The following is a 19699-nucleotide window of genomic DNA, read 5'->3' as shown; positions in this document are numbered from 1 at the left end:
TGATACCTTTTTTTTTAAAAAAAACGCATAAAATTTGCAAAATCTCATCGGTTCTTTATTTGAAACGTTAGATTGGTCCATGACATTTACTTTTTGAAGATAATTTCATTTAAATGTTGACCGCGGCTGCGTCTTAGGTGGTCCATTCGGAAAGTCCAATTTTGGGCAACTTTTTCGAGCATTTCGGCCGGAATAGCCCGAATTTCTTCGGAAATGTTGTCTTCCAAAGCTGGAATAGTTGCTGGCTTATTTCTGTAGACTTTAGACTTGACGTAGCCCCACAAAAAATAGTCTAAAGGCGTCAAATCGCATGATCTTGGTGGCCAACTTACCGGTCCATTTCTTGAGATGAATTGTTCTCCGAAGTTTTCCCTCAAAATGGCCATAGAATCGCGAGCTGTGTGGCATGTAGCGCCATCTTGTTGAAACCACATGTCAACCAAGTTCAGTTCTTCCATTTTTGGCAACAAAAAGTTTGTTAGCATCGAACGATAGCGATCGCCATTCACCGTAACGTTGCGTCCAACAGCATCTTTGAAAAAATACGGTCCAATGATTCCACCAGCGTACAAACCACACCAAACAGTGCATTTTTCGGGATGCATGGGCAGTTCTTGAACGGCTTCTGGTTGCTCTTCACTCCAAATGCGGCAATTTTGCTTATTTACGAAGCCATTCAACCAGAAATGAGCCTCATCGCTGAACAAAATTTGTCGATAAAAAAGCGGATTTTCTGCCAACTGATTTTGGTAATAAAATTCAATGATTTGCAAGCGTTGCTCGTTAGTAAGTCTATTCATGATGAAATGTCAAAGCATACTGAGCATCTTTCTCTTTGACACCATGTCTGAAATCCCACGTGATCTGTCAAATACTAATGCATGAAAATCCTAACCTCAAAAAAATCACCCGTTACTTGGTATAAAAGATTTGAATTACTTGAAGAAACTTTTTTTCGGCTGTGACACTTCTTTTGTGACTTTCGAAAAATTTTCAGCGGTAACACTGGCTATGGCCTGCCGACCACACTTAACATACTTCTTATTAACTAAACATACTACTTATTAAAATTTCATTTCAAGAATACCACTGTGTCCTACTGTGGTAGAAATATGTAATTTTAAAACTTGAATCAAAGAAATCGGATGTTTTGCTCTCACGTTTTTTGGGTTTTAATTTTATATATAGTATAGATTGAAGTCGGTTTTGTTGTTTGCTTAAAAATTACTTGTTCTTATTCAATGTTAAAAAAATAGTTCATTCGAAATCACATTTCTTATGCCGAATTCCCACTAGGCATTGAAATGATAAAAAATTGGAGGCATTTAAAAAAAGCCATGCGGAAATGAATTTAATGACTATTTTTTTAAAGTAATGACAAAAATATTGTTCAATGCCCAAGTTTGTCATTAAAATTTCTGCCATTTAATGCCTAGTGGAAATCCAGCATTAGTTGTACTCATCGTAGTAAAAATATGCAGCTTCTGCTGACTATAAAGGAGTTGTATGGAATACAATTTGTTAATAAACAGTAACCGTAGATTCTTAATGATACAAGTAATTTTTAAGCAAAAAACAAAACTGACTTCAATTCTCATATGAAAATTTAAGATTATCGTTAATTTCTTCATAATCCGATGATCGGATTTAAGCCAAATTAATGCGGGACCACCTGCGAGGTAACACCTTTCCTTCCTTAAAACAAACTACCTGCATATAAATTCATTCAAAAACAATGTGTTTTATAATAACAAGTAATGTTTAAGCAAACAAAACCGACATCAATTCCAATTAAAAATTTAAAATTATCGTTAATTTCTTCAAGATTCAATGATCGGATCTAACCCAAATTAGTATGGGACCACCTTTGAGGTAACACCTTTCCTTTAAAAAAATATAGAAATCGGTTAACGTGGACCAAAGTTATGCTGTAACATACATACAAAAATATATATTTATATATTCCGGCGAATTAATATCCTTTCTCCTTTTTGTGAAGTCGGTTAAAAAGTATTTTTGGAACGTGAACAATTTAACAATCCAGTGAAAAGAACCCGATTAATTCAAGGATAATCGTAACAATAGTTACAGGAACGCGCTATTTTAGCATTCTTTGGCTATTTCCCTTACGTTTATTTAATGTTTCTTATTTTTATATTTTAATGCTTACGTTTATTATTTACCATGCTAGTAAAAATATCAAACGTTTTCTTTGAACACTTTGAACAGTTTTGTAGCCCATTCAATTTTATTTTAAAGAAGGGCAAAGTTTATGTAACTAGGACTTTCTATTGATTTTTGGAATTTTTTTTGTGGAAGGAGTTGTGGATTTTCTCCATACAAAAAAATTTTCGAACATACTTCTTTAGAAGAAAATGTGTGAACAAAAAATTGTTAAAAATCAACACTTACCTAGCTACTTTAAACTTGCACTTTGTATTACTAAATTAAAAAAATTGCGTACTCAAAATAATTCTAAAAAATGTGATTGAACAGTTTCAAATTTCGATGAACATTTGTTAAAATTGCGGAAAAAGTAAAAAGAATCGGCCAAAACCGGCCGATATTAGCCGATGCCGATTAATCGGTCAGACTCTATCAATATGATATCGACAATACTAGGGAAACATGTTATATATGCTTTAGAAAATACACTTAAGTATCGGAAAAAACACTTGTTTAGTATTTCACTGGCTACGTTACACTTAACATTTGTGGTACATTTCATTACCACTTCATAGGAGTTCTAAACAACTTTTTCGCTAACTTGGAAACAGAATACGTTCTCAACTAATAACAGGGCAATTCTGGCAGCTGTCTTTCAACTCACCACAGTCTTTCGAAAGACAAAAGTCTTGCGTAAGATAATTGTCAATTCTGGCTACCAGCTTGAAAGAAAGCTCTTTACCATGATACAAAAAAGAAGGTAGTTCCATTGTCACTTTTTCGTCGCCATATTAACCACCTGACAATTAAGCAGATTATGACATTCCGTGCTACCACCCATGATACAAAAAAATATTTTTTTATGTAAAACATTAAATAAAATAAATATTGTACATTAAAATTTGTTTGAATTAAAAAAAAAAAAATACATAAAAAGAAAAAATGAGCTGTTTATTTAATCAAGGCCCGTATACAAGACATTTATGCAGAGGTACAAAGGTAAGGTTCTTCCAATTCCCCGTTATTCCGCACATTCGAGAGAAGTGGTTGCTGGCATGCGGTGTTAAGGAGTGTGACTTTGCAAAGAATGAAATGTCGTTAGCCAAGAAGACTGCACGATTAAGCCGAAGTGCAGTGCCAAAGTGTAAAAAGTAAGCATGATAATCGCAAATGTGACCAAATTTTGATATTCATAATTTTCAGTAGTGAATCAGAAGAAACGGAAGAGAATTTGGAAAAATATCTCACGTATTTGGAGGGGTATGTGTGTTAAACTTTCTTATAAGCAACACAAAAAAAAACCTGTTCCTTTGAATTTATTTAGAAGTGAAGAAAATCTGTTTGGAATTGAACCAACAGGGTCTTAGGTCGAAATGAAAACATGTTGTGCTCAGAAGCCAATGTGGAGAAAACAAATGATGCTTTAGTAAGTTTTGAACCTAGAGGACTCACACTCACACATCATGTCTTCAAAGAAATAAACAATGTTCCCTTGTCACCAGCAGAACATATCGAGGTAGAAAATCGTCTACTTTTATTACTTTAAATATAGATTATATTGCAAACATCCGTATACATATCTGTTGTAGCTTCAAGAACAGGAAGAAGCCAATAATTTTTTGGATCGCATGACCGCGCTGAGTGATATTGAGTTCGATGGCTTGGAAAACTTTGGCGGCTACATAATTTCAAAAATGGGCTTGAGTCAATTTGGATGCGAACATCTGCTGAAAATAGTCAACATTTTACGTATGTTAATTTACTTTCGGAGGGGGGGCTTTATAAACCAAAACCGGAGTTTTTAAGTTTTTTGGAGCAGGCTAATGCAATTTTTATCAAAATTAATGGGGATCTATTAACCACAGACCTAAATTACATGCAAAATTTATTGATAAACACGAACATTAGTTTAGATCAAAAAATTCTAAAGCGGTTTTATTATGTCCTACACATTTTTTCGGATTAGATATCTTAATAATAAAATAAAACAAAACAAAATTGGCAGAGTTAATAAGAAAATGAAAAAAATTTTCGCATAGCCAATCACTAAAGATTTAGTTTTAATTAATTTTAAAAATGTTTTTAATTCAAAACGCTACTATTTATATATCAAATTTTTAATATAAAATATATGGATATTAACAATGTTTTTCTTGAAAAAATACTTTGTCTAAAATAAATTACTTAAATAAAATTAAAAAACTTTGAAACTTATCTTAAAATATATAAAATGGATACATGCCAACAAAAGTATTTTATTTCTTAAACTTTTTTCTTTAGCTATATTATCAATGACTTTAGACAAAATATTTGAATTAATTTTTAAAGCAAAGTATTTTCCTTACTAAGTTTTTGTGTTATATGCCTCTTCATTCAGCATTTATGAAATCCACCATTTTATAAATAATATCCAATATATGATTTGAAATTACCCTCTCCTACAAATTTCCGATGTAGCAACGCTATGCCAAATGTTGACATCAGGGAGAATGTCAATAATCTGTTTTTTAATCAAAAAAAAATTTAAATGAAACTACCTTGTATTTTTGTATCATGCTCTTTACTGTCTTTTGAAAGGTTATTGAAAGATCTGCTAGGTTATGCTGTTCGACTTTTAGCAATAAGGTTTTTATAAATCAAATAAATTGAAAAGCCAAAAAGGAAAAAAATTAATCAGAAACAAGTAAGAGCAGCGCTGTCTTCGGCTATGCCTTTCATGAGCAGCTGAAAATTTTACTTTAACAGATTACTGCATTTGAATAACTTTATATATTCACAGCAGGCATAGATAGAGGAAATACATATATAAAAAATCATATCTAAACAATCAGAGGTATGGAAGATTTACCTTATATTGCACCAATCTAAGTAATTTCCACTGCTGTGTGATCGGTACGTAAACCGGTAACACAATTTAATGGGTTTAGCTTCCTACATAATGGAGATACATATATCGCAAAAACTGGTATCTGAACAATCAGTGGTACAAGAAATTAAGATTATACAGCATAGATTTTGACGATTTTCTCAGTAGACTTTGTATTATTATTTAAAAAATAGCTTACGAAATTTATCGGTTTTAGCTGCCCAAATAAAGGAGTTTTACAGTAAAACCCCATATCTGAACAATCAGTTGTATGGGGGCAATAAACAGGTTATAGTGACCCGATCTTTGTTAATTTTACTGTAAACTTTCTGTTGATAATGAGTGAAAATAGTGCGAAATGTCATGTTTCTAGCTGCATAGATGGAGTAGTTATAACAAAAAAATAGGTTGTAGCGACCCGATCTTCTTCATTGAAAGTATTCTTTTGATAATAAGTGACAACAGTGCAAAATTTCATGTGTCTAGCTAATGAAATGGAGGAGTTATAACGAAAAATCGTATATCTGAACAATAAGTTGTATGAGAGCTATAGGTTATAGTGGCCTGATCTTAGTAATTTTTACTCTAAGTTTTCTGTTGTTAATGGGTGGAAGTATTGCAAAATTTCATGTTCCTAGCTGCATAAATGGAGAAGTTATAACGAAAAATCTCATATCTGAACAATCAGTTGTATGGGAGCTATATGTTATAGTGGTCCGATTCTTCCGGTTCCGACAAATGATTAACACATTATAAAAATACACCCACCTATCAAATTGGATCCGGATATCTCGAAAACTGAGAGACTAGATTGCATACAAACAGACGGACAGACAGACAGACAGACAGACGGACAGACGGACATGGCTAAATCGACTAAGCTCATCGTTCTGATCATTTAAGTATACATTTTAATGGGTCTATCTCTTCTTATTCTGGTACTTACAAACATCGGACCAAAGTTATAATACCATTTCATGCTCATGAAAGGTATAAAAAGGAAATGAGAACCCCGGTTCGAATCGCAGCTGGGGCAAGTTTTAATTTTTATTTCTTTATTTTACCTAAAATTGGTTACAATGACAGAAGCCAACAATGGGTCCGAGCCTAAGACATTCAATGTTAAATATAAATACAAGTTAAATTATGTACTTGAACCAAAGTTTGAGCTACTTAAAATCACATAGTTTTTGGTGTACTCTAAGCCTATTCCAAAATCCTGCTCTTACAGGGAATACTCAACTCGCTCAAATTTATTTTCAACCTCTTACACGAACAAATGAGTAAAATCCAATTAGTCGGCTATACTCGATAGAGACCAAATTTGCAGGCACAAATAAGCGTAGGTATATTTTGAGCATGTTCTTGTTTTGGTGGGAATTAATCATATTTTTTGGAATTGGTATATACATATTCTCCAACAAGAAAACTACTGTTCTTTTGAATATGGTGTGCGATATGTGCAAATTTTTCTTCATTGGTGTTACTAAATATTTTAAAATTCTTATCCCACACCTTCTAACTACTAAAGGCCGTTTTCACCCAACTCTGGTTAACACTAATCCACAGTTAAACATCGTTACCTACATCACTAACTACATGCATATAACATTGGGCCGGTAACGTCGGAAATGGCGTTTAACTAGGGATTAGTTTTAAGCAGAGATGGTGAAAACGGCCCTTAGGGCCGGTTACTCAATGCCTGGTTAACACTAATCTCCGGTTAAATATAGTTATCGACGTTACCGACTCCATGTTATATGCTTGGAATCGAAGATATCGATAGCGATGTTTAACCGCAGATTAGTGTTAACCAGACGTTGATTAACCGTCCCTAAATGTGTCTTAACATCTGTTATTTTTTGCTTTAACTCTGAAAATTTAGTTGTCAAACTACGAAATACCAGTTGATATTAAGACGATGAGGGTAAGAAATTCGGTAGGCAGATATGTTTTAACAGTAGAAATTCATGGTCTCCACCTGACATATGTTTTAATACAGCTTTTGTAACATAATCTAGATGTGGGATTATATCAAATAGGGTTTACTCACATTTTTTACATGAATAGTATTTGTATTGTCTTCTTTATTAAGATTTTGCACACTGTCTATTCCATCGAACTCCGGCCCATTGTCGTATGAGTCACTTACGTCGATATATTCTAATTCTTCATAAACATCAAATGGTTTCATTTCCTCATGCATTTCTGCCACATTAGTGGTTTTCATAGGTTGATTGTCATTAAGATTTTTTTCAGAGTCGGGTTGAGGTGGAATGGCAATTTCATTTTGGAAAGAAATATTTTTAGCAGGAGCTTCGCGGTGTCTAAATGCTGCCTTTCGGACGAGATAAAGAATTCGTGCATAGCAAACCACAATGCAAATGCAAGGAACCATAAATGCAGCAATGAAGAGAAATTCTTTTGGAGTGTGGCCATTGTCATCAAGCAAAATAGAGCAGGATCCAATCGATGTATCCAATCCGAATCTACCCCACACACCTCGCCAGGTAGGTATCATTATGGAAAAGGCAGTTATCCATGTTCCCGCAATCATTAAGGCCAAATACCGACGCTGGTAGATTCTGGAATTACAATAGTCAAGGTTCAGTACATACGTAGCATTAATTCAAAATAGTTTTTGCTTTCAAACCGGGAGTACTGTCGTGGATGTGCGATGATAATGTATCTGTTAATAGTAATGAGTGATACGGTAAATAGCGAAACAGCTAATAAACCATAACGCATTAGAGGGAAAAACCTGCAAAGTAGATCACCGTGTATCCAAGACCTCCTCAAAAACGTAGAAGCCGCCAACGGGAGGTTGAAACAGTCAAAAAGTAAGTCCGATGAAGACAGATTCATTATAAAAATCGCTGTTGAGTTCCGCGTCTGCAATAAGGGAATATAACTTAGCTGTTTCTAAATGTTGCAAATCAGTGTAGAAAGTTAATTTAGCATACAGTTGTACCGCAGCATCCACTACGCTACAATTCCCGTCAGCACCCAAGTCCTACACTATCTCTCTAAATACACATACACAAATCATCTGAGCGCATGTACCTACTAGCATCCTTTTCCATGTGATCGACATTTATTCTGGTATTCAGAAAGCTGTCTCACGTTTCTAGTCTCAAAAAGAAAAATATTGAGGAAAAGATAATTACTTTCAGTTTTATTATTACCTTCCTTTTATTAGCTCGGGATGTAACTATGTAATATTGATGCGCCTAAAAGATGCAGCGATTTCTATTCTCAAGTTACATACCTGATACAGTACGAATGACAATTATAATAGGGAGGTTTTAGTTTTTTAAACTATAATTTTATTTTATAGAACACGAAAATGAAGCTGTTTGGGCAAATGGCAATTATATTTGAATTCTAGTTAAAATGCCTTTATGTATTACGTATAGCTCTTATACTCTTATACTCCTATACTTTGATACTTTTTCATCTGAATTTTAAAGCAAACTCGTACTGTACATACTTTAGGACAGGTTTTGTTACATTAGCAACCCTATGAATTGTATGATGTTGTTGTAAAACGATGTATATAACTATAAAATTGAATTGATCTCAAACCACCGTCAGTAGCGCATTTGCTTTTTCGCTTATTTTCGCAAATTCACCGAAATTTTAGTTCCGAACCATTTTTCGTACTTTTTCGTAATTTTTACAAAATTGAAAGCAGCAAAAACCCTTGCTGCAATAGAAGCTAAGAAATATTTATTTAACAATTTCATTAAGAAATATAGCTAAATACTTTAATGAGCTTGAGGCCGTTTTTAATAAAAATTCTTGTGGAAAAAAACAACTTACATTTTGGTAGAAGTTATAGCTGCTATTTCGGAGATCACCACGTCTCCTCATCAGACTTCTTCACTGGGAATCGATCCAACGACCCCAGCGTCCAAAGCCAGTAGGCTATTCACTGAGCAAAGTTCGCCACGTAAACTGGTGTTGCTTTTTTCATTTTTTTTTCATGTGTTAAGTCCAGATCGTTCGCGTTCGCGAATGTTAGGTAGACAAAATTTCCGATGTTGTTCGTACGCGTATGTACCATGCAGTGAAAACCCAAACTAGTCAGGAAAAATGCTAGTTTACAACAAGAATTTCCTGACTGAAACCGAACTAGTTCGAAAATTACCACACTTGTATAAAGTACAAACCGATTTGTTCATGCTTGACTTCCACAGTTTAATACAATAAAGTACACCAAATATTATAACTTTTATTTGGATATATTGTAAACCATTAAAGCGAGTACATATTCAGTTATACCAGACCTGTTAAATAATGATTAATGATCATAATGATTATTAAATAAAGCATGTTTTTTGGATAACCGGTTAATGATTAAATACCAATATTAGCACCTTTTTAATGATTAATATAATTAATTAAAAATTCTTAATGAATTCACTAATTTTAATTACATGGTTATTATGTTGTTTTTGATCATTTTCAATTATTTTGTACTTTTTTTAATTACATGATTAATATAATTATTTGATTAATTTCAGTCATCAATCAACCAGCCAACTATAGACAAAAATTAAGAATATTTAATAACTGCATAAATTATTTATTTCTTTTATTCTTATCCAAATCTCAAATGTTATGCTTTCATTATTACTTTTATAAAATTTTTAAAAGAAAGGACTGAAATATGCAAAGTTAATGAATTTAATTTAATTTAATGAAAAGTTTTATTTTTATTTAAGTTAACTCGAAAATGAACTAAAGTATTTATTTTTAACTAAATTAAATATTATTAAAAAAGATGAAAAATATAGTACAGTAAAACCCGCTTAAGTACCTCACGAAAAATGTCAGCTTTTTGAGGTACTTAGACGAGTTGGGTACTTAAAATAACCCGCTTAAGTACCTCGTTGCAGGTACTTAAGCGAACACCATTATTGGTGTAGTTACACCTTCTTGTTAACTTGCATTTGTATGTATGTAAATCCTTGATTAAAACATGAACATTTAATTAAGAATACGAAGCTTAAAACCAAGATCGTAACATTATTTAAACAGATAAACAAACAAAGAAAACTTTATTAGAAAATAGATAAAGCAAAGTATTTAATTTTTACAAGAGTTAAGTTCTTTAAAATTTCATTGATTATACATATTTATACATTCATACAAACAGTGTTGGACATATCATTTTGGATCAATTTCAGAATAATATTCTTTGCCACTTCTGTTTATTTATTAATTTTTACGATTTTTCAATTAAAATGTAGTCAATTCCCTTACCATATAAACCTAAGCTTAAGATTTTGAAAAACACTTACAAAAAAAATTCATCAAAATTTCAAACTTACTTAAGCGGGTTTCACTGAATTTTTTGTACCTGAAAGCTTTTACTTTTAATAACATTTAATGAAAAATGCATTAAAATTTATGATCGTAAATTTTAAATATTTATGTATTTATTTCTCCTTTAATTAATACTCGAAAAATTTAACACTAATTACACTATGCGACAGTCAAAATCGGGATGGGATGAAACCAACGGGAAATGTTATATCGGTCAAAAACAAGTTATACGTGGCCCGGCGTTTCGCTGGGTACCGGGGCTCTGCCTCGGATGACCTCTCTCTTCCCCCTTACTCGGGGCATTCTATGGAAGAAACACAAATTAATAAAAAAAACAATAAAATCTCTGTGCCCTCTAACAGTGGGCAACAGTCAGCAGTCTCAGAGGTGCACGCGATGCCCAACGAGATTGCTGAACAATTGGCGATCGCAGCGGCCGAACTGGGTGCAAATCCAAACGGCCAAGGTGCTCAACCCTCTCGGGACGCTGTAATGGACGAAATGGACTTTGATCCAAACGGCCTTCTCATCAACCCGGTGGCCATGGATGTCGATATTGCCAACATGGGCTCTGGTTCAAATGGCAACGACATCCAAATACCCACACATGGGCGTCGCCAGGATCGAATTTAGGGGGGGCCCAACATATAAAAAAATCCCAAAATTTTCATCTTTACACATTCATGTTTCTGGCATGCAGGGGACGATATGTACTTGCCGATTTGTTTTACAAAAATTATTTAAAAAGCAGACGTCTCGGTTGCTAAGGAAACCGGTTAATCGTTTCTGCAATTATTTCACATTGATTCTCTAAAACAAATTTTCGATGTATTCTTAAAATGCATAAACTTTAAGGTAAATTTTATAGGAAATTAAACTAACAATTTATTAAAACTAGTAGTAACCCCCGAAATGTGGGTGAGTTCTTAGCTCAAAATTTATTTAAAGAATTTCGTGAAATTAATCTTGTATTGCTAGACACCTGATAACCCAGGATAATTTTTAAGTTCTTAAAAGACATTACTCTACTCTAAGCTTCGTGCAGTGGGCAATGAGAAAACCGTCATCTTTAAGGTATAGTCCAACCTTTCACGATATCTGGTATTAGATTTAATCTGAAACGCAATAATCATTGAAAATTGGCGCCGTTTATGGTGAAAAGCATTTAATATCACACTTTCAAACTAAAGCTTTCTTAACCCTAAAAGCCTATCCTATTTGGGAGTAACGTAAAGCCTTAACATACGCCGTAGAGGCTTATGTACTTAAAAGATAACCTGTGAGCTAAAATATACTTAGTCCTGTCTTATTTTTTTAAAGAATATTGAAGTTGTGAGTTTGACTAATAATAAAACATAGTTTTATTAATAAAAACTATAGCCACATTTATTTAAAACAACAAAATAAAAAGTAAATTTTGTGTTAAAATTAAAAAAAGACCCATTCCGTATACGCCTCGCAGACGTAGATTATACTTTTAGGGTTAACCCTTTCAGTACAAAAATTCAACCACTGGTTCTAAAAAATTTGAAATATGTATACCGGATAATTTTGGATCGTTCATTTTAAAAATCACATACAAAAATGTGTAATGCTTTGAGGTTTGCGGTCATTCAGGGTCCTTTTTAATGGTCAGTGATATCCTAGGTGTTTAAAAAAGAAAGGGATCTCAGCTATTTTCATTATTTGCTTTCGTGAAATATATTACAAAACTATGAATAATACTTAATAACTTTTCCGAATCTCAATTCCACGGAAATATGGTTAATATTTTTCAATAGATTATATTACTCACTATGGACTTTTCTGCCGCTTTTTACTTTTTTGACAAACACGGTCAACTGCAACTGCAGCTTGCACTTTAGTTTGATATATAGCTCAATTCTGTGGCTGCTACAGATCGACCTAACTAAGTCGTATGACCTTCGGCGTAGCCAGGATGAAATTTAGGGGGGGGGGGGGGCTCGACTCTATTAAGCTGGCATTTCAGGGTACTATTTTATATATATATAAGGAAATTTTGAAAGTTAGGGGGGGAGGCTCGAGCACCCCCCTGCCCCTACCTGGCTACGCCCATGCTTATGACTGAGCAATTATATATAGATACTAAAGGCCTGAACTACAAAACATAGCGACATGTAACACATCATGCAAGTGCCAGTTTATATCATGTCGCTCATACATGTTTGAAAGTGATATATGAAGACATTGCCGAATAAATTCAAATCAAATCGTGCATCAAATTTATGCATGTCAACAAAAGGAACACATGCAACATATTCAGCATTATTTTACATTAGGGCTATTCGCGATTCGGTGCATAAGAGCTGACAAATTTATGCAATTGCAGAAATATGCCATGGATTGTGAGCGACCTTTATTAAACTGTCATTGTAAAACTTTTTTAATCAGCTGATAGAAATGTCAACCAGAGTTGCAATGCATAGCATTTTTATGCTATGGATTTTCGGTATTGCAAATTTGTCAAGCCATGACAAATGCAAATGCGTGTATTTTGTTTGTGTATTGCAAATAATTTGCAATACAAATTTGCAATGCAATGATGCTACGCCATTTGCACCGGATCGCGAATAGCCCTATTGTATATACGGGAAGAGATTTTCCGATTTTGCAAGCTCCTACTATAGTAAAATTTATTAAACAATTATCTAATTAAAAATCTATATACCAACGATGGGCAAACGTGGCTCTTTGAGCCAAATGCGGCTCTTTGCTTAGCAAAGTGCGGCTCTTTTTACTTTCTCCTTGCTTAGAACATTTTAGCTCTTTTTACTTTTTAAAATACATATTTCATACACATTACACATATACATACATATTTTACATACATACATATTATACATATAAATACATATTTTAGCCCACAGCCATTTGCCAACAAGAAAACAGCTGATCAAGAAGAGCTGGTTGGAATTTACGCAAATCCCTAAATTGAATTTGATGGTTTGGAAGTTGAAATAGTAAAATGCGACTAGTTAAACATGTAAGAAATAAGTAATTATTCGTTTAGTCAGTGAACTGTGTCAGGATAAGAATTCAGGATTTGTTTTCTTACGTTTTCAATTTTATACTTTACTAGAATAGACCTGTATTCTGCGCTGGTAACATAAATTCTATAACCGGTAATTAAAGTGTCTGTAAATTTTTAAACCTTTTTCGCATTCTGTGCTCTCTTGTAACCGGTAAATTTGGTAACAAAATATTGCCCCGTGAAATATGCAATACAGGAATTTCCACAAATCTTCATAGCTGAGTAGCTGAATATTTTCACTGCATTACCAACGTACCTTGAATCGCGGTGACAAGAAGTGGTAACATTTTTTTGGTAATAAAATTTTCCGGTCACAAAATCTTCGGTAACATGCAGAATAGACCTGTTAATGTAAACAAACTTTCTATCAGCTGTTCGTCTAACTTGCAAGTTTCTGCAAATTTTCTGTTCGCGTACTATTTTGGATATTTTTCTCTTGTGAGAGAACAGATGATATTTCGCCGGAATTTCGCTGTTGGACATTTTTTACTGGAGATTATAAACGAACGTATCTATTGACTATCCAACATTTAACAGAATTATTACGAACGGCTTTAACTGACCTAAAACCAGATTTTGAAAATCTCGCCAAAGGGATCTTTTGAATTTTCTTTTATATCTGTCTTACGTACAATAAAATAATAATAAAATTAATGTTTTGCATTTCTAATAATAATTTTATTTAAAAATAAAATTTTTGTTTTTCTTGTTTTTTGTGGCTCTTTGTAGCATTTAGAACTTAGATGTGGCTCTTTTCGGCGTCGGCCTTGCCCACCCCTGCTATATACATTTTCATACAAGGCAGGATTAAACAGTATTAAAAATATGCTGCAGAAACACAACAGCAAACAACAGCTGAGCTAAGAAGCAATGATATGCTATAACAGTATGTATGTGCCCCTACGTAGCGACGCCCATGTACCCACAGACGAGGAGGAGGCGCTCTTATCGTCACAGCAGGAGGAAGCTAGTACTCCTAAAAGAAAAACTCTCTGGAGCAGGTAAAAAGCGCTACAAATTCTACCTCTCCAGAGGTGTCAGCGAAAGCGATGCCAAACGGCTTGAATTTATCACTAAGAACAATTTATTTATCCTTAACCGGGGTAATGAGCCGACCTTTGTCAATGCCACGATCCAGAAAATAAAGGTCGCGCCATTCGCGGACCGCCAACCCTCTCTTCGTCGATTTGACAGCATCCACCTAATCGCTGACGTCATAAAATACTTTTGTTTACATTCCCCGTTGCCAACTTCATGCTTTTCGCACCAAATTTAGTGGGTATTCAAAACGCGAAAATTTTTGAGTTTGGTGCTTGGCGCGTTTTTGGTGCTTTTGTTTTTAGTTTGAAGACACCAAATTAGAAAATCTTAAAAAAATGGAAGCAAAATTTATAGCAATCATAAGTGTGGTAAGCAACTTTACAAAAATTTAAACAAAATCATGGCACAGTGACAACCATAAGCGACAACAAAATATGTGGCAGCACCTTCAATCATGCCCGAATAAATCAACCGTCGTGCAAGAAACATTGATTTTTATTAATTTGGATCGGCATCCTTACAATAAAATTATGTATGCATATAAAGTCTATTAAAAACACCAATAAAAATTTGGTGCTTTTCCAAATTCAAAACTTGGCAATACTGCCTTTTGTCCGATGCTTCCTCTTTTTCTTGTCGAGTTCGTCTTGCTCTCTCATTCTGGTATTTATTGACGTTACGGCCAGTTGCTCTCAGCTCGATTGGCGCAATCTTGTATTCTATCATTCTTGTGTCAATGCTATAAGAGGGGAGGTTCTAGACTTGACAATTTCCTCAACTAGCTTGTCGACCTTTATCTTAAACTGGCATGTCTCAAATGAGGTATCTATGTCGGACCACCGGCATATTCGATTCGATATAGAAGCACAAAGAGTGACAAACCATATTTACAGAAATCCCAGAAAAACAAATTTCACATAGAGCGGGAAGTGAATGGTTCTACGGCACCAATTTCATCCGTCTATGAACTTGAGGACGAGGCGAAAAAGTTCCAAGATGTCCTCAAACAAGGTTTGGAAGAGAGCTGCCCACTGAGAACCAAGAAGTCTCAAAGGGATGTCCCTTGGTGGAACGATTCTCTCGGAAAACTAAGGAAAATAGCCAGGAAACTTTTCAATAGGGCAAAGTCAACAGGTGACTGGACCGCCTACAAGTCAGCCCTAACCGCTTACAACTGTGAGCTCAGAAGCATTTGCATCGATAACTTAAAGTTGTGATACACAATGGCTAGAGGCGTCGCACCATAGGCAAAACACGAGTTTTTTTTTCAAAATCGTAGATCTTCGGAATGAAAATGTTTTTATCGTGAAGATAAATGATCATATAATATAGGAAAACTATAGAGAAGTTACAAAAACAATAACTTAACCCTCAAAATACCGTTCAAAATGTCACTTTTTTAATTTTGGATTTTGGCTCCCATTCCACTAGAAAACACTATATTTAATTCACCATTAGCACTGTTTCTGAAAGATTTCTCTTTATTTTATCTTAAGACTCGATTCTTGGGACATTGGATGCTGTACCCGAGTGGCCAGATTGGAAAAAGAAAAGCTACCTTTAAACTCTAATAACTCGTAAACTATCAGCTTTCACAAAAAAAATTATATAACAAAAATGGTTATACTGGTCGATATCTTTACGAAAGTGCAGCATTTAACCCTTTAATGCAGAGTCTGTCATATATGAAACGCTTTTTAACCCTTTCAAGGCAGAGGCAAAATGGTTCTTAATATGTTTTCAACGTACTTTTTATTTATTTTTATTTTTATTTTTAATATTTTTATTTTTTTATTTTTTTATTTTATTTTTTTATTTTTTTATTTTATTATAATTTTACTATGGAAAAATTTTCTACGATTAATATCTACGTCAACATGAGAAAAAGCACGTTCAAAAGCATATTGAGAACCTTTTTCCTCTGCCTTGAAAAGGTTAAAAAGCGTTTCATATATGACATACTCTGCATTAAAGAGTTAAATGCTGCATTCCATTATCTCTTTTCTAAGCAAAGATCTACGATTTTGAAAAAAACTCGTGTTTTGCCTATAGTGCGTCGCCTGTGGGCATTCTTTCATATATGTATGTATGTGCCATTTCTACCGTTATATATTCTTTGTCTACTCGGTTATTCACTGGGGAATTCATGCTTTATTTAAATTTAAAAAATTAAATTACTACACCATTTTAATTAATTGGTGTGTAGTCCAGTTTTGTTTTGTAGAAGTTTCGTTAGTATACACTTCAGTTTTTACACATTGAATATATCTGCATATTTATATATTTACGTGAATCTATTTACATTTATTTATGTACAAGTCTACAAAATCTTATTACTTATCAAGCGATTTTTAATCTTCGTTGCTTAACACACATTTTTTCAATTACATCATTATGTACCGCTAACATCGGTAAACCATTCAGCCGCCCCTTAATTGTATAAAAAGAAGGGACAAATAAGTTAGCATATTCAACAATTGAGTAGTCCACTTGCATAGTGCGCTATGTAAATTTTTTTTAGATTTTTAGTTTTTGGTGGGTTTCATGTCCACTAACAGCAGAGTGAAAAATGTTTCTATATTCTGAAAAAACTAGCATGAAATGTTAACTACTCTTGCAAAAGTCGCTATAATACTTATTTATACACTTTCGAATGTCTCCTCTTCGTATGAACTTAGAAAACTGCAAGAAAACGTGGTAGTTTCGGTGCCTAGTGGAAGAGGTCGCAAAAAAGAAGCAAACTAATCATGGGCGTAGCCAGAACGAAATTTAGGGGGGGCAGGGCCCATACAAAAAAAAATTCAAAACCAATAACTTACTTACTAAAAAATTGTTTATTATAGCTTAAAATTATTAACTTTTTACTGCGCATGTTTATTTTACGAGGAGGAAGCATCGAAAGCCTAACCCCGTCAGTGTAAGACTTTAACCCAAACTAAACTTCCTACCGTCATGTACCGTTCCCCTCTCGGTACCACCATCAAAGATTTCGTGGGGATTATAACACTGTGTGACCGATAAGGTTATAGATCTATTCTCTTCTTCTTCTTCTTGTATGGCGCTGTAACCGCCAAAGCGATTTTGGCCAACTGACGCCAATTGGAAATGCCAAGTGAAGCCAGAATACTTTCAGAGCTGGGGCGTCGGTGTCCATTCGAACGACATGGTCAAGCCAGTTGAGCCGCTTTATATTAATTCGCTATATACCAGCACGGGCATGATGAGTGACTTATAGTGTGGTTTTCGTACGTCGAGAGGACTTTACTCCTGAATTGCCTACTCAGTCCAAAGCAGTACTTGTTGGCAAGAGCGATTCTGCGTTGGATTTCCATGCTGACATTATTATCGGTGATAATGCTGGTTCCCAAGTAAACGAAATTCTCTACTTTCTCGAAATTATAACTGTCAAAAGTGTCGTGGCCAAGGCGCGAATGTGCTGATTGTTTGTTTGATGACAGGGATACTTCGTCTTGTCCTCGTTTACTACCAGACCCATTCGCTTTTCTTCCTTGTCCAACTTGGAAAAGCCAGGACAGGCTTCGCGTTTTTTCTTACCGATGATGTCAGTGTCATCGGCATAAGCCAGCAATTGTACGCTCTTGTAGTAAATTGTTCCTGAGCGGTTCAGTTCTGCAGATATTATTATCTTCCCCAACATCAGATTAAAGAAGTCACAGAAAGAGAGTCGCCCTGTCTGAAACCCCGTCTAGTGGCGAACGGCAACAGAGCAGAGCTGGTGGTATTGCTCAAGGTAATTTTTCACAGCCGTATGAGTTTTGAGGGGATATAGGAAACTCCTTTTAGTGCTGTCGAAAGCGGCTTTAAAGTCGACATATAGGTGGTGAGTGCCGATCCTTTTCTTGCGGGTCTTTTCCAAGATTTGGCGTATTGTGAAAACCTGGTCTATGGTAGACAACACATTCGATAAGGCCTTGCAACGTATGCTTAGAAGGCTGATCCCGCGGTAGTTGGCACGCATGGCGCGGTCGCCTTTCTTGTGGTTTGGGCAGAGCGCAATTGAATTCCAGTCGTCGAGCATGCACCTTATTACCTCCTTGCCATCGTAATTAAATAGCTCAGCTGACAGGCCGTCAGCTCAAGCAGCTTTGGCACTTTTCGTCATAGTCAGGCGCTGGGATATCGACTCCATCGTCATCGACTGGGACCTCGGGTTCGTCTTCTCCACTTCTTTCAGTGCTTCTGCCATTCAAAAGGGTCGAAAAGTGTTCCCTCCATAATCTGAGTACGTCACCAACACCGAATTGCACTCCTTTACGTGGAAAATGTAGTAGACGTCGCAAGGCTCCACGCTTACCTTCCTCGCCCCATCCATCGCATTTCGTGGATGGCGGTGATGTCAGCCTTTATTTTTCCCTAGGACATCAACCAGCCGGGCAGAGACACCATCCCGATTAAGGGTTCGGATATTCCAAGTGCATACCCTAAAATCATATTCCTTCCTATGTTTGCCGTGATCGTCATCAAAAGAAGGGGGTATCATCCGAGGCATGTGTTTTTTTTCATTGGGCAAGGTTTTAACGTAGCGGGACCCAAAGCCAGCGCACGCCGGTCACTCCCAGTTGAATGGCAGTCAAAAGCTTTGCAGTACTGGGAAATGTACAAAACATAGTGGACAAAAGCGAATATCTCAACTAAACCCTGATGTGTTTTTTAAATTCATAGCTCTACATACCTGTATAGTAAACCAAATAGCCGGACCAGACGTTATTCGAAATAAAAAATGTAAAAAAATAAACTTTTTTCCGCATACTCTGTAATATTCTTCCGCAATTTTGTAAGGTAAACTAACAATTTATAATCATTGCTTTGCAGCGAAATATCTTATCTTAAATTATACACATAGGTATGTATAAATATGAGGACGTATTGAACATTTTGAGTATGCAGATTTTTTATGCTGGTGTATTCATTTATGCTAAATATATTACTTGATTTTGTTTTGTCACACTTAAGAAGTAAACGTCTTGGCTGTTCACCCAACCGGTCTATATTTTTATCCATAATCTCAGATTATACGCTTAGAAAAGACACACACATAAAGACAAAGTAATAAACAATTAACCCCGAAATTTATTTATAGTTTCCGTTCAATCCATTTTGGCTCATTGTCGACTGCAGCCAGGTTTTTACCCTTTTTAAATGGAAGTGCTTTGAACATAGAGAGAATAACTTGATACAGAACCGGATGATCCACATATCCACTTTTTAAATCAATTTACTAA

At 34.9% G+C, this 19699-nt stretch overlaps 1 protein-coding gene across 1 annotated transcript; it reads right to left on the bottom strand.

The window, feature by feature from the left end:
* Positions 1–7061: 7061 nt before the first annotated feature.
* Positions 7062–7553, bottom strand: LOC118755384. Its single transcript, XM_036490227.1, has one exon. The coding sequence runs from the start codon at positions 7551–7553 to the stop codon at positions 7062–7064; it is 492 nt and encodes a 163-aa protein (XP_036346120.1).
* Positions 7554–19699: the final 12146 nt, after the last annotated feature.

Source organism: Rhagoletis pomonella, unplaced genomic scaffold (assembly GCF_013731165.1).
Source record: "Rhagoletis pomonella isolate Grant_MI unplaced genomic scaffold, Rhpom_1.0 Rhpom_scaffold_00002, whole genome shotgun sequence".
NCBI classification, from domain to species: domain Eukaryota; kingdom Metazoa; phylum Arthropoda; class Insecta; order Diptera; family Tephritidae; genus Rhagoletis; species Rhagoletis pomonella.
This window is presented reverse-complemented; position numbering and strand designations above follow the sequence as displayed.

Coding starts and splice junctions, on each gene's coding strand:
- LOC118755384 (XM_036490227.1), bottom strand. CDS start 7,553: ATGATACCTACCTGGCGAGGTGTGTGGGGTAGATTCGGATTGGATACA.